The following is an 11,101-nucleotide window of genomic DNA, read 5'->3' as shown; positions in this document are numbered from 1 at the left end:
GAATCCAGCTAAAGAAGGAAGACTCAAAAGGGAGTTCATTCAGAAGGATAAAAAACATGCTAAAGAGGAAAGAGATTCTGATCATAGAGAATCCCCTCTGCAAAACGGAATGGACTGGGCCTGGTGAACCGTCCCAGCCTCAGGGAGAAAGGCAGGCAGGTGTCCCAGACTCTGGCAGAAAGGCAGGCAGGTGTCCCAGCTTCTGGGAGAAAGGCAGGTGTCCAAGCTTCTGGGAGAAAGGCAGGTGTCCCAACTTCTGGGAGGAAGGCAGGTGTCCCAGCTTCTGGGAGAAAGGCAGGCAGGTGTCCCAGCCTCTGGGAGGAAGGCAGGTGTCCCAGCCTCTGGGAGGAAGGCAGGCAGGTGTCCCAGCCTCTGGGAGAAAGGCAGGCAGGTGTCCCAGCTTCTGGGAGAAAGGCAGGCAGGTGTCCCAGCCTCTGGGAGGAAGGCAGGCAGGTGTCCCAGCCTCTGGGAGAAAGGCAGGCAGGTGTCCCAGCTTCTGGGAGGCAGGCAGAAAGGTGTCAATCCTGGACTGACCCAGCCTTCACGTGGCATGGGGAAAGGCCTCGTGGGGAACAGAGTCAACGGCTACATAACTTTTCCATCCGTTTTATTGTGAGATAGCCAGAGTTCATTATATAAATCTTTCAAAATAATGAGATATTACAAGAATAGCTTACATGTCCTCTCTGATTGCACAAATACATGACACAGAAAACTGTCTTACAAGAATACTTTAATAAAGAAAATAGGTCTCTATTCATCTTAGAGCAGACTTGATTCAATTTCTTTTCTGATCCTGCCATCATGGATTCTTTTATAGTATGTCTAGGATGCCCCACTAAGCAAGTACAACCTGTGGCTGCTTCTCTTTCTGCTACTACTGAGGTTCACAATGCTAAAGGGCTTTAGGCTTCCTTTTCTGATCTTCCCTGAAATTAAAAGAATTCTTGTATTCAGGCTCGAAGAGGTAATTTTAAAAACATTCCTTCCAAACTTGGATGAGGTTAGCCACCGCTCTTAGTGACTGATCTTCTCAGGCCTTGCTCAGGCTAGACCAGCTGATAGTTTAACCTGCGATACCAAGTTAACAGTTCATATGCCATAAAGGGAGCCCTGGGAGCAAGGATACAATACAAGGATCAGGAAAGCTCAAACAGTGGATAGTGATTAGAGAACACACCCCAATTCAAGGTTTCTCTTATGTTGAATGACAGAACACAGGGTGTGGCAGTAGTTGTTTAAGATACTGAAGATCTGGAAAAGGCTAATTATTCAGGCCAGTGGTGCTTCATTTCCAAAATGCCAGTAAGGAATCGTAGACTCTGCACTGGTTGGCAGTGTGTGACATTCTCTTTCTGCTGAGGCTTTAAGATATGGTGCTGTATGCCTGGGGGACAGAATACTGGCCACATCTGCCTAGAGACAGGAACACCAGGGGAAGCGTGTGGATCTCACGCTCTCCCTCCGCTGTTTCTCAACTGTGTCCACTTGGCCAAGCAGCTTGTCTTTACTTTTCAGGTAGCATGAATTAAAATCAAGAAAACAGATGAATCTGACTGGCATTCTACAGTCAGATTCCTGAGAGGGTGGGGATACGCCACCACCCTTCTGAAGATCCGCATCCAGCTCTTGCCCAACAAGTTTAAACGCACATAGGGACTGAGGCCTGCCCCACTTCTCTCCCTATTCATGTGGCTTCTTCCCCACCCAGTCTAACAGACTGCCACAGGCTCTTACCAAAGTGCTGAGCAGTAGACGGAAATAAGTTGTTTCGCATTACCAGACATGTCCATCACATTAGAAAGGGTCACATGTGCATAAAAGAAAGAGCCAGCCATCTACTGCAGTGACTTTGCAAACTCAGCGTAGTCGATGTAGCCGTCGTTGTTCTTGTCATCGTCCCTCAGAACGCCATCAATGATGCTGATGAGCTCGTCCTCGCTCATGACTGGGGCCTGCTCACTCCCCTCCTACCAAGAGGTACATAAAATAGTGAGGGGCAGAATTACAGAGGGCATTAGCTACTTATCTAGGAGCCTTCGAGGGAGTGCAAATCCAGACTCACCTCAGACAACTGACACTCAACTCAGTGTCAATTCATAAAACTTCAAGTGAAAACTACACATGCCAGTTACAGAAAGGTGTGATAAAAGCAAGTCCTTGCTTTGTTGCTTAAAAAATGACTGTTTATTATTTTTTAGTTACAAGGTAACGTACAGACACTGCAGAAAGCTGGTTCTAGACTACAAGAACTGCTTGTCAGAGTCTATGACCTATATGCCCATCCGAAGGAAAGAACTCACTGCCTGAATCCTCCGCAGGGCCTAAGAAAATGGGAACAGTGACACTGAACACCTCGGGGTCAAAACAAGAGGAAGAAAGCTCTGCTGAAAAGAAATCACTGCCCTATTCTAGAGGCTGCTGTCGGAGGGCTGGGCCAGTGACAAAGCTCTGGCCATTCCCATGGTGACCACCTCTCCCTTGCTCCCCCACACCTATGTCTTCCACCTCTCATGGTCACAGTGTCACTCCCGTGCCCGGACTGCTGGATTCTGACTCCTCCCTGACATTAGTCTCACCTCCACACAGGGTCCACTCCAAAGCTTGCTGGGCTTCCTGCTTCTCATCTCCTCGCCCCTCCCTGCCTCCATCTCTCACCCCTCCCTGCCTCCACCAGGCAGAATAAGTGTCTCCCCCTGCTGACTCAGGTGGGGATGGAGCCCGAGATGTCTCTACTTGACCATGCCCTGGGACAGCAGGAGGCACCTCACAAAACCCTGCCCCTTCTTCCTGGGGCAACTACTTCCAAAGCTCTGCCCCTTGGTCCTGGAGTCACTCTTCTCAGATGAAAAGCTTTCCTGTGCTCTACACTGTGAACCTGGCTTGTGTTTTTAGGCCAGACCCTCAAACTCCAGCTGTAGTTAGAAATGCTGAGCCTTGGGCCAACCAGGCTCAGCCTCTCTAGGGCGAGGGTAGGATATGGGGACAAGCTAATGCTGAGGGGAAAGAAGCTCAGGAGCTCTTTTGAGGCATGAGCATAGCACAGGACAAGAACATGGATACCATCTACCCAGGTGCCCAACTGAGCTCCCTGACCTACCTCCTTGTGCACGTGAGTGATAGCTGCCCACCGAGCTCCCTGGCCTACCTCCTTGTGCACGTGAGTGATAGCTGCCCACCGAGCTCCCTGACCTACCTCCTTGTGCACGTGAGTGATAGCTGTTGAGAGTTCTAAGCCGTCAAGCAAACTGTTACCATCATAATCATGCATTTTGAAATAATGAAGCTGCAGTTCCTGTGGGGACATCTCAATCTCTGGCTGGTTGATGACACCTTCCAGATGTTCCATGATGTGCCTGAAAACCAACAGTCAGACTATGTCAAAACCTTAGAAGGGCTTTGAAACAGTCCATAGTTAAGAACACAGCACACAGCCAGGGCCACCAAAGGGGCAGGGCCGCAGCGCAGCAGGCCTCTTGGTAAGGTGGACTGAGGCACCTTCTCTTTACTGCTAGAACTTGGTTAAATTACTTTTTGAACTACCAATTTAATAGCAAGTTCCAGACCAACCAGGGTACCCACTGAAACCTTGTCTCAAATAAACAAAGAAAGAAAAAACAGGTAACAAAGCCAAATGTGAAGCTTACTGGCCAAGAAAGAGTCAGTGTTTGAATGCGTCACTAAAAAAGAGTCTTGTCATAATCAGGAAAACATAATTATATTCTGAATTCTGTTATTACGTGTGCTGGGTGGGAAGGGGTGAAGGAGGAAGTCTAAATTCTGACAAATAATTCAGTGTTTTAGGCTTCAAGAGCCCCACCTGTGAGATCCTGAAGACAGATAACTTACTACCAGGAGTCCCAAGGGATAATGTTGACCACTGAACACTGTTCAAGAGCCCTATAAAGTGACAGGAAGGGCAGGAGGGTGGGTGACCTGTGAGCTGTGGCTGCAGACGGCGGGGCCACAGAACCCTGGCCAACTGAATACATACTCTTGGTCGTGCACTGTGCTCTTGTCCAGGCCCACGCTGCCATGATGGACACCAGCCCCATGCTCCTCGGCCCTGGCACACGGAGCACAAAGGGCCCAGAACAGGACACACAGGAAGGGAGCTCTGAGCAGCCGTAGGGAGGCCATGTTTCTGGGTACCTAGGTGGGAAACAGAAAGTGAAGGCACAGCACCGGAGCTTCTGGGAATCTTGGGAGGCTGTGGGGCTGCGGACAAGAGCACTGCAGACTGGGCCTGAGCTCAGAGCTCAGTAGGAGGGCACCTGCTCAGTGTGTGCCAGGTGCTGGGCTCCACTCCAGTGCCACACAAAAGGTCAGCCAAGGATACTGGTGCACATCTTTAATCCCAGCAGTTGGGAGGTGGAGGCAAAGGCAGGCACACCTCCTAGCTCAAGGCCAGCCTGGTCTACAGAGCTAGTACCAGGACAGCCAGGGCTACACAGAGAAACCCTGCCTCCGAAAATAGAAGGAAAGAAAGGAAGGAAGGAAGGAAGGAAGGAAGGAAGGAAGGAAGGAAGGAAGGAAGGAAGGAAGGACAAGGAGAAGGAAAAGGAAAAGGAAAGGGGGAGGGGGAGGATGGGAGGGAGGCAGGCAGGCAGTTCTGTCCTAGCTTGCCTGCTTCCCATCACAGAACTGGACAGTACAGATCCACAATGTTAATGTCAGAGGGCTGAGCAATCATCCAAGAGCATTCAAAGACCCAAAGACTAGACCTGTATAAGTCAGCAGCCCACAGAGAGGAAAAAACGCTTCCTACTAGAGTACAACAAAAGCAGAATGAGGTGTTTTCAAAACAGAAAACCTTTGGGAGTTCTGAAGAAATCTCCTTGGATGAAGGCTGACAGACCCAGCAATACGTCAGCCTGGCCTGGACAGATGCTGGATCTGGGGGTAATGGCAGCTGAAGGCGAGCGAGTGCACGCAGTGAGGCAGGTGCAGCGGGCACATGTGCAGCCAAGAGGCTGATACTTCCTGAGAACAAGTGGGAAGCAACTGGCGAGTCATGACTACAGATCAGGTCACAGGCTGGCATGGCTTCAGGTGGACTCACTGGAAGTTTGATGGAAAGCGATGGAGAGAGGCAGGGCTGGAGGACCATGGGAAGAGAGAGAAGCAACCAAGCTGGTCATATCAACCTCAAAGCAGTGACATGGAGAGGAAGCCACCATCCCCACCTAGTCCACCTGCCAGGGTCCTGAGAGGGTCTCATAACTTTAACCATACTGAGAACACCGGAAAGGAAAGCAACAGAGAAACTCATGATACATCTTAATGCACTTGAGATTAAGACCAGCAAGACAATTCAGCCACTGGCAGGCTCCCTGAAGACCAACTTACACTGTATCATAGGTACTATAATTAACTGCTGGTTCAAAGCAAAGTTATGCCCCTCTGGGCTTAGAGATGCACCTCAAAATGGAAGGTGACAGACAGCTCAGGACCTCAAACACAGCCTGCTGTCCTCATCAAAAAGGCAGAGACAATTCTGCTGTGAAGCACACCCTAAACTCGGAGCACAGCTCTGAAGCCACTTTCTTCCCCTGGTGCCAAAGGCTGCAAAGCAGAGATCCTGTGGCCCTTTTAGGATAGGTATCCTAAATGTTCTCAGAGAGGACCAGAGAGAAAGTATGCCATCCTGTGACATTTGCAAAAAGTTCCCCTGACCTATTTTGCCCATCCCCCACCATGTTCTCATGAAAAGATCAGCAACCACTGGGAGGGTGTCTTAGGGTTTTACTGCTGTGAAGAGACACCATGACCAAGGCAAGTCTTATAAAGGACAACATTTAATTGGGGCTGGCTTACAGGTTCAGAGGTTCAGTCTATTATTATCAAGGTGGGAGCAGGGCAGCATCCAGGCAGGCATGGTGCAGACAGAGCTGAGAGCTCATCCTCGCTCATGGCTGCGGCCTGCTCACTCCCCTCCTACCAAGAGGTACACAAGATAGTGAGGGGCAGAATTACAGAGGGCAGATCTCTGAGTTCAAAGCCAGTCTGAGACAGAGCAAGTTCTAAGTGAAGAAAAGCTTAAATCCAGGCATGGGGTTACACACCTTTAATCCCAGGAGACAGGCATGCAGATCTCTAAATTCAAGGTCAATCTCCAGAGCAAGATCCAGGACAGCCAAGCTTAGGCAAGGAAGGAGTTGGAGAAGAGGAAGCTAGTGATAATATCATTTTGGTTCTTTCTACTTGTCCACTATTTCAAAATGTCTACTCTAACTGGATGTGGTGGAGCCACTGTTTAAACCCAGCACTTGGGAAGCAGGGGCAGGTGAATCTCTGTGCATTTGGGGCCACCCAGGTCTACATGTGTTTGGAAGCCATGTTGACTTCAGGTGTCCTTCTCAGTTGCTCTCTACTTTCTATATTGAGGCAGGGTCTCTGGCTGAACCCTGAGCCAGCTAACTCACTGTCTAGCTGGTGATCTTGCCTCTGTCCCTCATCTCTGTCCCTCTCTCCTACCCTAGCACTGAGATTATTGGCAGCAGCCACATATACCTGACCTTTCTGTGGGTGCTGGGTAGCTGAACCCCAGTCCCCAAGCTGCTTCCAGTTTACCCACTGGGCCAGTCAGGGCTACATAATGAAATAGGAATCTAAAACAAAACAACCAAACCAAAAAACAAAACCAAAAAACCTACTATAAATTATTTTTCCCATATATGTGTGTAATTCCTCCCATAATTCTGTTCTAATACTAAACAGCAGTTCCTAGCTAACAGTTATCTCCAGATAAGGCAAGAGTCAGAAACATACTTCCAACCTAAGAAGCAAGCATCTAGACCCTACCAAGGCCACTGTACCTGGAACAGAGAACACATTCTCCAGTTATTCCTAGTAGTCCCTACTATGCTGACTTAACCCAGGCCAGAGCAGAATAACTTGTTCTGAGCCCACATCTTAAGAGTATGGGGTAGGAAGGACCAGAAATGGGAACCAGTCCTCCCTAGCCCCTCAGACTCAATTACCTTCAGTGTCTTCTCCAGGCACCTGGTGTTTTATACCCTTGGCTTTTTGTTGTTTTATTGTTTTAAAACAGGTTGTCACTACACAACTCACACCAGCTTAACTATGGCCATCCACATTCACCTCCCAAGTGCTAGGATGCAGGGATGTGCCACCCTGAGTCTGGCTTACATGTTCTTCCAGAGCATTTGGTTCCTGGCTTCTGGACTGGAATAGGACACCTGCCTAGTGTCTATCTAGACTACTGGTTCGAAGCTTGTGTGCCTTTGGTGGACTAAAGGGATAACCACAGATACACAGCCAAGATTTTTTAAAAAAAATATGTGTATATTGAGGAAGGGACAGTGTGCTTGAGTGTGTGTGTGTGTGTGTGTGTGTGTGAAGGCCACATTGGTTTCACGTGTCTTGTTTAGTTGTTCTCTACTTATATATTGAGAGGCAAAGTCTACAGCCTGCGGCCACATTCTGATGGCAGTGTAATTGAGGGGAGGGCCTACTAGACAGAAAGTGGAGCGGTCACCGAAACCATGGTGACTTTCCTCTAGCAACATGGTTGGCTCCAGCTGAGATGTGTATCTTTGGGATATTTTCAACTGATGTAATAGCAGACATTGACCAAGTGGTTAATGAACACACGAATTTCGAGTTCAGGTTATCCTCTCTTCAGTATGAAAGCCAAGACCTTCTGAGCTTGGCGCAGCAAGTTCCCAACCATGAAAACTCAATAAATACCAGACCCAGGAAATCAGAAGAAGATCCCACAAAGCACTATGACAAGAGGCAGAGACTGCCACTGGTCAGATTAAACTGTTCCCAGTCAAAAGGAAACAGAGTACTCTCTCTTCCCCAAAGGACACATTGCATCATTCACACACCAATTACTTAGTTCAAGGCCATGGGCTGTTGGGAGCCGTGAATCTTGAGAGGCATTCGCCATGGCAAGATGGCGCCTACTTCCGCTGTTAACTCCTAGTGGACAACTGTTTGCGCATGTGCGTAGACAACTATTGGCGCATGTGTATAGAGTGAAAGGACGCCATGTCACAGCCCATCCCGGGGCGTTACGTAGGGTAATGAGCGAACAGCCAGTCATGAGCAGACACACCACGCTGTGGGCAGATACACGCACTGTGGTGTATATAAGCAGTGCGGATTTTGGGTTCGACCCCTTTTTTCACCATGGATGGAGACAATAAAACAGTTGCTGCAGAAGGAACCTAGAGTGTCCGCGTGTCTTCTTCCCGGCGAGAGGACCACGCGGGCTACAATGGACACGCAGCCTGGAAGATAAGCCCCAAGGGTTCCCTGGCTCACTGGCCTCCGGGAAATGGCATAGGCCAAGCTAGAGAAAAATCCAACTAGGGAAGAGACTGACAACTGATTTTCCTTTTCTAAAGACTTGACTATCTTATGTTCTCCTATAAATGGCTTATTTATAGGTTAGCACAACTACTTATATATCCTTGACTGAAAGACTGTTCCGCATCCTTTGGAGGTCATCTTCAACACAATGAGAAACTCTGGGAGAGACACACACAGCAATGAAAGAGGAAAAGGATGTCACTCAGCCCAACAGACCATCGCCACTAACCCTGGCAAATAGTGGGGTATGGTCTGCTGCAACCAGACGGGGCTGTAGAAAACAATCAGTGCTTTAGTGTCCATCACAAGGAACAGCATGAGTCTAACAGGCGATGCTGACCTCCCTCAGAGCCTTGACTTCAACAAGGCTCCTCTCACTGCTCCTGAGACCTCTGTTGCCACTGTGCCTGGTCATTCCTTCTAGGCCCAGTTCAAATGAGGCCTAAAGACTCTTGCGGCTATACCCCCTTGCTTCCTTATCTGTTTCTTCCTTCCTATCTTTCCTTTTCCTCTTTCCAAAGGCCAGGATCTGTGTTCTCTTATTTATGAACTGAACAATGCTGAGCTGGCTTGGGACAACACGGTCAGAATAAGGTGACAAGAAGCACACAGTACTCAAGTCTTTATCTCAGAGGCCCTGGCCTAAGGCTGTGCCTTTGGAGCACTCCTGCTCCAGGGAAGGGCCCGGTCCACCCTTCCCTCCCACTGCGTCTTTATTCCTATCAGGGAGGGAACTTTCCTCCTAGCAGTTGTTGGCAGCCCTTTTCTAAGTCAGAGGCTCTTAGTTGGGAATTTACATTCAAAGCAGTTACACTTGACAACACCCAGATGGCCTGTACCCAGAGCCAATGCCAAAGAAAACTGACTAGTGCTGCCTAGTTCTGGTCATCTCCATGCTCTTGAAGTACAAGCAACCAGTAAGTTAAAGAAACCTCTATATGGGCTGAGGCTGAGAACTTGTCCTGAACAGGCTGGTGTTTAATAGTGTGGGATCCCAAAGGAAAACCATGCTACCCTTATAACTAACATTTAACTACCAGTCTAGTAATATAGGAAGAACAGGACCGTGAAGCCTGTGTGAACAGGCGGACTCCTCTCTCACAGATGACAGCCTAATGCAAAACAGAGAGGCCACTAAAGAGGCACTGGAGGGGTATCACATAAACCCCCATCCTCAGAAAACATGAGAAGAAATATTTCAACCAAAAACAAAGTACACCCCTCCATGAACAGAACATATGGCAGCGGACACCTAAGCTCAGAAATGCCGTGGGTTCAATCTAGTTGCAGAATATCAGTTGAGGAGAGACAGGTATTGAGTAAAGTGCATAGATGGTGAGTCACAACAGGCAGTGGCAGGAAGAGAGAGCTTGGAAGGGCAATGAGAATCCACAAAGGACCAGGGAATGGGGCAGGGGTAGCTGAGCGTGTCTCTAGCTCCCCTGTACTGGTCACATCGAAGAGGGTCGATAAATATCAAAGGAGCAGAAAGAAGAGCTGATTGCTAAGGCAAGGTGTCTGGAAAAGTGAGAGTGGTGAGTAGGTTCAATGTGCTTGATGAGTTTTGGTGAGAATGACGCCCAGGCCTCTCTCTGGTTTGGGCATATGTGTGGTTGGAGGTGCCATGACCCAGAAAGGGAAAACAAGAGAAACGAGCACCCCTTGTCTACCTAACCTCCCAGGCTCAACCCCGCCGAGACAACAGGACCTATGGGTCTGCCCCCGAGGAAGATGAGGGAACCAGGGGCAGATGGAGTAATGCCTGCGGCCCGCGCGCTTCCAGGCCAGCCGGGGTCCGTGTCCAGCCCACACAGCTGGCCCTACCGCCTGGTACCGAGACACCCGGGGATGGGGTGAGCGAAAACAACAGCGCGGGCTCAGCCCGGCACACACGCCTGGCCCCGAAACCTTCTTGGAAGGCAGGGTGCCTCCGTGGGCCACAGGTCCCGCTGAGTCTGGATGATCGGCATCCTCCGCCCCGCCGCCCCGCCGCCCCGCCGAGCCCCAGGCCCTGGATCCGCCGATCGAACGCTGCCCCGAGGGGTCAGGCCTCCCGTCCGGGGATTCGCTCACCCTAATAATCACCGACGCGAAACACTCCAACGTGAACCTTGCCAGCAGCCGTCCTAGGACGCTTTTCTCCGCACGCCGGCCCCGCCCCTCGCCCAGCTGCGCACGCGCACAGCCTCCCGCCCGCCCACCGGAGTCGTCCGCCCCGCCCCCTGCACGGCCCGATCCAGTGAATCCACGTGTCCCCCGTGGCTGGCTCGGCCAGACCCGCCTCCCGAGGGCAACACCCTGCTCCTTGGGCCCTGGAGAGTCCAAGCGGCGTGCGAGTTGCTAGGCAGCCGTGAAGCCCCGGGACGTGGCTCTACGTAGTTTGTGGGCTCCAGGATAATCCGGAGGAGGCGGACTCCGAAGCTAGCCAGCCTCCCCTTCTCTATCCTTTGGCGGAGCTCTCCACGCTCCCGCTACAAACTGGGGAGAGAGTAAAACCCCTAACTCCGGTCACAGTGAGGCAACTGGTACTTCCCAGGGATCCTGCGTTTCCAAGACTGACCTGCTTCCATTTTCTCTTTGCTCCATTCCTTGAGCCGCAGCCTCAAAGCTCCACCAAGAGTTATGGTCAACCCAGCTAGTAAAGTTCCTGAAATCGGCTGGTTTTGTTGTTTTACTTTTATTTTATGTACATTGGTGTTCTGCCTGCATGCTTGTCTCTGTGAGTGTGGGATCCCCTGGAACTGGAGTTACAGTTAGT

The 11,101-nt window shown here is 50.2% G+C and overlaps 1 protein-coding gene across 1 annotated transcript; it reads right to left on the bottom strand.

The window, feature by feature from the left end:
- Positions 1 to 592: 592 nt before the first annotated feature.
- Mcfd2 (multiple coagulation factor deficiency 2) lies at positions 593 to 10,531 on the bottom strand. Its single transcript, XM_031357424.1, has 4 exons — positions 10,417 to 10,531; positions 3,995 to 4,152; positions 3,197 to 3,356; positions 593 to 1,970 (listed from the first exon to the last, which is right to left on the bottom strand). The coding sequence occupies exons 2-4, from the start codon at positions 4,138 to 4,140 to the stop codon at positions 1,839 to 1,841; spliced, it is 438 nt and encodes a 145-aa protein (XP_031213284.1). The 5' UTR covers positions 4,141 to 4,152; positions 10,417 to 10,531; the 3' UTR covers positions 593 to 1,838.
- Between the last annotated feature and the right edge of the window lie 570 nt (positions 10,532 to 11,101).

The sequence above is a fragment of the Mastomys coucha genome, unplaced genomic scaffold, assembly GCF_008632895.1.
Source record: "Mastomys coucha isolate ucsf_1 unplaced genomic scaffold, UCSF_Mcou_1 pScaffold6, whole genome shotgun sequence".
In the NCBI taxonomy this organism is placed as follows: Eukaryota; Metazoa; Chordata; class Mammalia; order Rodentia; family Muridae; genus Mastomys; species Mastomys coucha.
Note: the sequence above shows the minus strand (reverse complement) of the source record. Positions and strands in the feature narration are given on the sequence as shown.